Consider the following 9,401-nt stretch of genomic DNA (forward strand, 5'->3'; position numbering starts at 1 on the left):
GTGTTTTTTTTTCTGGCAGAGCAGCAGAAAAAGACCTCACAGCCTGGATTATCTTTAACGTTCTCTAATGAAAAATCCTAATATTTTGAGCAACAGGTTTAAAATCAGAAAGATCTGCCTTACAAATCGCTTTATGTTGTTTTAGTCCTTCTGCAGAATTTTACAGGACACAGTAACTTAAAAATCAGCCATCACAATGCACACTGTTCTTTGCCAGCTTACTTTGCTGCCATGCCTACCTATTCCTACAAGAAAATTGACTATGGAACTAACAGAAGAGAACAGAGACATTCCATGAAATACAACATCTGTCTCTCTGTAAGCAGCAGCTGCAAGACAAAGGCTTTGATTTAACTCATTTAAAGCAGCCGTTCAGCCCATTTTAAACACTGCTGGGCTTGCATCTCCCTGCAACTCTGCAGTTAACTAGTTACCCTTGCACTTTGCCTGTTCAGCTTTCAATTCAGGAACAAAGAAAATTTTTGTTTAGTAAGGATATCTAAGCCAAAAGGAAGAAAAAAAACAAAACAACAACTCACGTGAGTTTTTTCCCACCATCCCCCTCTGCTTTAGCCTTTGGCAAATTTTACTCCCTCCTCACCCCAGCTGCTCTTTAAACTGGCAGGTAGAGCCAGTTTTCATTACATGCAGCCCTGGCATGGTTCACAGATCTGCTTCTCAGCCTTTTCTGAAACACTTGTACCAATATTGTAAAGAGCAATTTTTGAAGGAGTATCATTTAAAAGCCTGCCTCCAAAAGCACTGCAAGTATCCGAGTAATAAACTGGCAACCTAAAAGACATGTTTGCAAGATATTTACAATTATAACTGAGATAATCGATGAACAGAAAAGATGAAAAATCACAGGAACCTTCCAGTATAAATGGGTACATGCAGCAAAACCCAGATGACATCTGACTATAAACCTGCCATTTGTATCTTACAAATCCATCCAATCATTTTATCTCCTGTGAACTGAAAGCTCTAATAAGCAGCAGGAGGGAAAACAGCCCAGTTCATGAAGGAAATAAAACGAGGTCTGTAGAAAGCTGGTTTTAGGTTAAAGGTTTCTCACCTCTAACACTCATTTCAAAAAACAAAATAAGGCAAACTTCAAATTCAGTATTTAGTCTCCTTTACTTTAGACACTGCCTTTAGATAGTAGAAGCAAAACACAGAGCTCTCTTGCTTCATGGTTGCAATGAAAAGGATTCAGAGAAAGCAGATCTAGCAGGCTACTTGTCAAATTGACAATCACTCTCTCTCTCCCCCCCCGATATGTTTACATACAGCAAACATAATAAAAGACTATATATACACTTGGATATTGCTGTACTATATAAAAATTGCATACAGAGTCATATTGCAGCTGCCTGTTAGGCATCCAACTACATGTTCTAGGCAAAATGAAAAAAATACCTACCCTGTCGATGTGTTTTTCACTCCATTGTTTTTACACCTTTAGACTTTGTAACTTTGCTGTACACCGACTCCAAAGTTCTACTTAAAACACAGAAGACAAGGAAGCGCATACCTTGATCCTTAAAAGTCTGTGCAATGACAATGCCATCTTCTGGAAACTTTGCAATACTGCATCCTGATGCGTAATTCACTGAAAGACATCACAAAATTGCAGTTTAAAGACCAAAAATGACACTCCCTCCCTTCCCACTGTATTTCAGTAAGCTGTTAAAGCAAGCACAGAAGAAAATATTCTCAGGAACACTGCTCTGAATTTGTGTATTTTGACCAATATGTGCAGTCACAGAGAAGGCATTTCTAAGCACAGCTTTTGCAGGTTCATCTTTACGTACTGCTTTCAAATCTTGCCATTTAGGAGACCGACATCTTTTTTTAAACTGAAAAGCTTAATCAAATGCCATGAGAAATGTAGTATTTCACACTAACAGTCATTATTTATACTACAGAGAACCTGTCTCCTTCAATCAACGCTGCCTTCTCTTTTCACATACATTTTCCAAATGAACCGTTCAGAAGACAGAGATTTGGAAACAAAGCATGAAAATGTCAAGTGACTTGGTCAGATAAACAGAAAGACTGGCTAAACCTAGAAAGTCTGAAAACAGTAAGGTCACAGACCTGTGGCCTAACCACAAAGTTTGAACTTGAAACCAAACATATTCATTTCAGGGGGAACAATTCAAAAGGTTACAAGAACAGGAATTTACAAAACATCTCAGGATGTTGTGATGCCTGTCTAAATTGGTGTATTCCAAGGAAAAAGTCCCTATCCATTTTCTTCCTCCAAAATTTCAAATTTCTACATAACTGCAAAAATAAAACCAAAGGCTTCATCTTAGCAACTAATATTTATAGCCCAGACAAATATAGACACACCCCAACAATACTTTTCAAAAGTATCAGCACCTGGAATGCAAGCCTAAACTGAGGACGTTCATTATCTGGTCTGAAAATTTTTCACATACAGTCTACGAAGGAAGTCATCATTTAAGCACGCTTATGAGACTCTCTCCACTGAATTTGAGTGGTTCCCTTGACTCCTGCTCAATATCTTTCTCACAGAAAACTATCTTCCAAACAACACACTGTGGCCTGCGTAGGCAATGGACTCCAGTACTCACTTTCATGATTTGCCATGGTAAAATCGCCTTCATACAGCCCATCGCTAAAGGCCATATTCCAGACAGAAAGCAGATCATTGAGAGCTGGTATATTAGCACCTCCAGTATCAGGCATCCACCACTGTCTGTAAAAATTACAGTGTAACACAGTTTATTAGTATACAGAATATACTCCTAGAGTTTGTATAATGAAAAGTCAGGTGTCTTCCCGCATGCAGACTTTTCCAAAGTCACTTAAATACCGAACTACATCTCAAAGCCTTATTTAACTCCAGGGGCACGCGAACAGCTGTCTCTCTTTGACACCAATGCTTTTGAGCAAAAGTTAAATAATACTAATGTAACGTTCTCAGTGCATTTCAGTTCCATGGAAAACTTCAATTTACTAGAAAGAAATTCAGTCTTATGCTCTTTGTTTGGCTAAGATGAGGCAAAAACGATGGTCATGTAATTTGCGTCTCATTTTTCTAATGAAGCAAAATGTTACTTGCTCACAAACTGCAGAACAGATCTTCCTAGCTTAACAGTAACACAAAACAGGCTGACAACTACAATAATTATGAGGGTCTTTATCACCAGTGGCGATACTAGTGTATTTTCTCTTTATACGATACACTGGAATGATTTCAATAATGGGTGCACAACCTGGCGATTCTGTTTGCAACCCACATTTTCTTTCTATTCTGCTCCCCAAAAGTGAAAATTTATCCATTCTTCTTTGTTTGTCAGTCTCCACTTTCTTACTTTTTTTCATTGTAAATGTTTTTCTGGGCTTTAAAAGAAGATTACATTACCAAGGGGGCCTTTGCAGTCATGATAAAATAGGTAGCTCTTCTCCTTAAGCTGCAGCTTAACGTCAATTTTGCTCTTCAGGTAGTCCCTTCTTACAGGTAGCACGCAAGCACTAAGTACAGTGTATCACATTTGGGATTTTTAGGGTAATACGCGCATAAAATGTCAATTCTGTGGCATTTTATTTCCCAAAGAACTGACACAAATCAGTACCTTGTGTTTTCATCATAAAACTTGACTTTTCTCATAACAGATGTGTTGTACCAGTCACTAAACACTATAAGTGAAAGTCCGTTATCGACATCCCTCCTCAGCTTGGTGATCTCTTCAGGAAAATACTCTTCCTCACTGTCCACCATCAGTAAAGTCCCTGTGTGTAAAAGCAAAAACAAAAGTTCACCAGGCTGTTCACTGTAATGTTGCTATTCATGCAACCCAGGCAAAAGTCAACACAAGCGCATATTTTGCACAATATCTGGTCCACGTGCCGTGCTCTGGCAGCTCACCTAAAGAAGTCATATTTAAGGATGGGAAACATTAAGACAATTCAGTTTACAAATGTATCAAAAATCAGTCTGGCAGCATAGTATGCTTTTTAAGGATGTTACTTATGACTCGTGCTTGTGTGGTCTCATGAACTGAATGCCTACATATGTCAGGTGTATATTTTGCAGTTTGGTCCCACCCAAATGCTCCATAAACCGAGCCAAACTGTGGCAGAAGAGGACAATCAGGAGATCCAATTCTAAAAGGTATTCCGCTCACTACTGCAGATTTGCAGTCAGGTAGACGACAATTATTCTGAAAGTTGGTTTGATTCAGGCCTTGAAAACGACAGCTGCATTTTAGCAGACCTGACCAAAAGTGCCATTGCCACTTTCATATAACCCTCTCCCACTCCTGCGAACAAGCAAGCACAACCTTCTTTGCATCACTGAAAAACACAACTAGAAAAATATACTTTTATTCCCTGAAAATGTTTATGCTTTTAGATCGCTTCTAAACATCAAGTCATTTTGCTTCTTCACTTTCTGACTGCCCAGAGAGGTGGTGGAATTTCCACCCTCAGAGACAACACAAATCTCAACAGGACGATACTCTGAGCAATCTGATCATGCACTTGTGCTCACCCCACGTCTCCCAGTCCCTTGCAACCAGGCCAATTCTACAAGTGCAGGCAGTCTGTTTGGAAAGCCTTCTGATAAAGATCCTGTAGAAACCATGTCAATGACATGGACGACGGGACAGTGCACCCTCATCAAGTTTGCAGACAATACAAGCTAGGGAGAAGAGGTAGGTGGACCACAGATCACTGCATTTTTCGCCCCTCACTTCTTCCCATTGAGGAAATTCTGGAAGCCCAAAAAAATACTAATCAAATGAGGTACAATGTAATGATGAATCAGAGGAGAGAGAAGTGGCCTAATGCTGCTCCCTATCAACTATAAAACTAGTGGTCTCAGAAGAGAAACTATTTTGTTACTTTTTTAAGGGCTACCATTTCTGTATCCAGTTGCACATTCACTGAATTCAAAAAGCAATGGTGAGATATTTATTGAAGAATCAAGATAAACAAAAGATTACTACGGATAAGATTTCCAGAACTAGAAAATTGTCAGGAGAATGCACCCTCACTTTCCAGTCCACTGAAGAACATTGCAGCCCAAAAGAGAAGAGGCTCTTGTTGGAGCATGTCATGGTTAAATAGAGGGGCACACTGGAGCAGAAAAGAGCACGGACTGCTTGCTCTGTCCCCTGCCTGGCAAACCTATCAAATCTCCTTCCTGATGAACACAGAAGAAACAAGCCACACGCTGCTTTGCTATCGCATACAGTTGAATAGAATACTTTCCCCACTCTCTTATCTATCCACAAAGATCAGTGTTTTAAAATGCCACTGCCACGGAAAAAAAACCCAACACAACAGAATGGACACTTTTGATTTCAGTTTGCTACTCACATCATGCTTCATTTTGACTATGCCAAAAATCTTTTGGCAAATACAGGTCTGCCTTTGTGGGACTGAATACAGAGGGACTTTTAACCCACTCAGAGGTGGGCTTTCCCTCTCATTTTTTCATAAGGATAGAAAACTGCACTAATTGTACTAGATTCCCAAGCAAGCTTCTGCAGGGACACTTTACACAACTAAATACCAGCATATAAATAATAAATACACCCACTGTTATAATATTTTTCTACTACCATGAGAATTTTTCTTTGCGCCCCCACGTTTTTGGTCTTCCAAAAACCAGGCCATTTTAGGAAGAAGTTAACAGTACAGAGAACAAGGCAATTAACTCATGCTTACCATACTGACTTGCATCAAAACATGTGAACGGGGAACCAAGAACCTCAACAAAGTACCCCATGCTCCTCAGGTGCTGGTACATGTCCCTGAAGTTTGTGTGGATATGGTCACCATTCCTTAGGAAAAGAGAAAAGTGTTGAAGACATTTAAATCTGGCATGCAGAAATCTGATTTTAATCTAATTATAGATTACTTCCTAGTTTCCTTTCTAAAAGGTCCATTTTTTTCAAATGATAACCTGTAGTTTTCCAAGCACCATCTCCTCTTTGCAAAATTCTTCACAAATTACACTGGTTCCGAGTGCTACAGGGAAGAGTTAGTTATACAGTCAAAGCTGGAGATCGAGCGTGTTCCTTACAAAGCACAATTCTACACGTTTGCATCACACCACAGAGAAACGCTGCTGCATTAAAACCAGATGATCTTCACAGGACCTCCTCCTCACAAAAGAGCCAGTAAGAGCAGTTTTAACTACTAACTGGAAGAAGCACACAGGACCACCTGTAAATAATTGCTGAAACTCAGCAGAGAGTTCCTCTCCATTTGCCATATCTGCATGCTCCAAGTAGCTTTCCAAAAGCCTACGTCTTCATCACTGACCCAATTAATCCTCACTTATACATTGTCACGCGATTCTTCTATGGATGGTTTCTCTCTCCATCTATGAAAGATAACAGGTCAGCCAAGCCTCTCCCTGCTTCAAAGACACTCCCTCAACAGACAAGGGGTCTCTTCTTTAGGATTCAGTCTTTCAAATTTCTCTTTTTTTTTTGATAAGCAAATGCTCAAGCAGCTAATAAAGGGCACCCCTCAACTTCCTGGGAGAATTAGGGCAGAAAAGAAAAATGCTACACTTCGAAACCCAAACAGAAATCTCAATGTCTTAAATGGGCATTTTAAAAGCTTTTCATTTCATGTGAATAAAACCATAGAGCACAAAAAAAATCCTGCACCAAAAGCATGCAGAGTCCAAGTGCTTTTCATGGATTTCCTAGAAAAGATAATTCCATGCCACATTGAAAAAGGCCAGAGCTCTCTGGCATTCAGTAAAATTATCCCGTATCATTAACACACAATCAAGAAATACTGATTTAATAGAACCTGAGATAAATACCAATCTAATGGATCATTCTTCATCCTCAAATTATCCCTGGGGAAGTATCCTGGTGGATAACGGAGATTATGATATTGATCCCAAAGGACTCGCTTACTACGAGGTGGAGTAGGAATAATCTTCACTTTTATTGGAAGCTTCACCGTTGAAGTCTGCTCTGCACCATTCTTAGACTGAAGGACAGAACAAACTACAGTGAAATCCTTTTTCCCCCACAGGAACATTCACCAGTTAACTGTGGATTGTAAAAGACCAAAAAAATGGAGGTATCAAATCTACTTCTAGTCACCAGTACCAGCTCTGGAGACAGAGATGACTTTTGCCTTAAATCACCATAGTATTTTTTCAGCATTCAACAGTTTATATTTATGCTCAGAATGTAAAATACTTGGAATATGTTACAACTGTGATTTGGTTCAATCGTTCAAAACCTTAAAAACTTCTCAGGAACAATTAAGCATGGTTCTAGAAGAAATATGTTCAAGTACTGTATTTTTCAAAATACATTACTTGAATTCACAGTAAAGAAATGAAATTGTGAAGTTGGTCTCAAAGAGAGGTTTTCTGATTCTAAAGCATATTCAATTCGCAGGTTAATCCTGCTCTCAACTATAAAGATTATTATTTGTACTCTTCAATTTCCTGACCCCAATCTAATTTATGCTTCAAATGACAGGACCAGAGCAACCCCTTAAAAAGAAGGTATTTGCATATTGGGAAGCAGTTTTAATAATTATTAACACAGAAAAACCAAAATGCACAGAACTTACTTCATTTTCTGCAGGGGATGATACTGTGATCATAACATGACCTTGAGCAATGCCCTCCCAAGATGCTGCTTTCTTTGCTACAGAGATAGAAATTGCTAAGTATCCGGACCAAGGCCACAACACAGGGGAATAGGAGAAAGCCACTTCGATATTATCCCCATTTTGGGGGAGATAGGGTTGCCAGTCTGGCTGTGAAATGTAGAATACAGAACATTGGTAAAACGGTATTTGCAGTCACTAATTTTTGCACACATAGCCCTCTTCCACTGCACGCAGAAATAACAAATCTTAGCTTTTCTGAAGATTACGTCAAATTAAATTCTGTCCTCAAAGCCCAAAAGGTTGGTGTTGTGTCAGTGAATCAACCTAATCGTCACAGCCTTAATGATTCAACTATAGACTTTTCAGAGGCAGGGCTCTCTAAGAAGCTATCTGATCAGCGTGATGCCTGAGTGCACCTGTTTTAATGTTTTGGGGTCCTGTGCAAGAATTTATTGGGAAGAACACAAAATTTCCTTTCAGTAACCAAGAGAGCTATCGCTGTAACAGACACAGGCAAATTATATCTGCTGCATCTGAGTATTACCATAAGCTAATGGTGTTGCGTAAGAGCTTCAATACCCTTTAATGTAAGCTTAAATCTAAAACAGACCTCAGGATTCACACTAAAATGTTGAAATTAAGCTCATTTACATTGGCTAGTTTTGGGATAGGTGCCTTATTTAACTTGTAACAATTCCCAAATCTGTTCTACATTTAAACTTACTTCAAACTTAATGGGGAAAAAAAAAAACCAAACCCTCCCTAGTCAACCAACATGCTCAACATCACTGATGTATGAGAACAGGTTTTGCACCAGACCTTGGTAAGTCAATACATGCAGGTCGTTTTGACCCATGGAAGAGGCATGATTTGTAATGTCAGGATCCTTTACTGAGATTGCTTATGCTCCACACCAAAAAAACAAAAAAGATGAGGAAAGTCTATCCAGAAGATTTTAAATGCTATCAGAGAATACAAAGAAATCTCTAAGTACCTGTCAATCCAAACTGGTTCTACAAAGATAAAATGCTACAGGCCCCTGAAACCAATGCATTGCTTGAAAACTTGTAGACAGCTCATGCTGACAAATCTCACTAATCTGGGTGCGTCCTTTAAAATCAAACATTTTGCATTTCTTGCTCTCAGCAGTAAGAAATCTGATTTGTTCTACGAAATTCATAGTCTTTTCTGGGCAGCTGTTAGCAACATTAAGAGTCAGGACTTTGAACAACATTAAATCTTACCTTGTCTACAATTCTCCCAGTGACTCCCATACCATTAAGGATAGTAACGTTAACAATGGTTGGCATCCCTCCATAATATATGGGCTGAGAGCAATAGGGCCACATGTAGGGACATTCCGTCAAGTCAATATAGCTTGGACTCAAACTACAGCAGGACAGAGGAGGTAAAATTAAAAAAAAAAAAAATTAAAAAAAAAAATCAATAAACAGCAGAAGAACATGCCACTATATGTAACTATGAAAAAATTACAGATAAAACATGCCAGTCATAATTACTCTATGAAGCTCTCCCCTCGCTTCCCAAATCTGCCCTAAAATCTTCTTCCTTCCCCCCCTAATTTTTTTTTTTTTAATTTTAAGTTTTGTGAAAAGATTTTCACAAAACAAAAGCAGCTTTTCAGCACAGTGAGAGTGTTCTTATTCTGGAAAGTTAAAACTTAAGTATTTTCCATTGTGTTCTAGGTTACATTATTCATAACATCTGAGGCTAGAAGAGAAAGTAAATTTAGCTCTCATAGACACTTC

General features: G+C 38.8%; 1 protein-coding gene across 1 annotated transcript in view; it reads right to left on the reverse strand.

Annotated features, from left to right (window-relative positions):
• The window catches only part of MBTPS1 (membrane-bound transcription factor peptidase, site 1), a 25,014-nt gene that overhangs the window by 6,386 nt on the left and 9,227 nt on the right, over positions 1–9,401 (reverse strand). The window contains exons 11-17 of the mRNA XM_009320812.1: positions 8,877–9,021; positions 7,591–7,779; positions 6,821–6,993; positions 5,707–5,822; positions 3,609–3,765; positions 2,604–2,728; positions 1,535–1,612 (exon numbers count right to left, since the gene is read on the reverse strand). Of these exons, the coding sequence (XP_009319087.1) occupies positions 1,535–1,612; positions 2,604–2,728; positions 3,609–3,765; positions 5,707–5,822; positions 6,821–6,993; positions 7,591–7,779; positions 8,877–9,021 (983 nt within the window). The remainder of the gene's footprint in view (positions 1–1,534; positions 1,613–2,603; positions 2,729–3,608; positions 3,766–5,706; positions 5,823–6,820; positions 6,994–7,590; positions 7,780–8,876; positions 9,022–9,401) is intronic.

The sequence above is a fragment of the Pygoscelis adeliae genome, unplaced genomic scaffold, assembly GCF_000699105.1.
Source record: "Pygoscelis adeliae isolate BGI_AS28 unplaced genomic scaffold, ASM69910v1 Scaffold63, whole genome shotgun sequence".
Classification (NCBI taxonomy): domain Eukaryota; kingdom Metazoa; phylum Chordata; class Aves; order Sphenisciformes; family Spheniscidae; genus Pygoscelis; species Pygoscelis adeliae.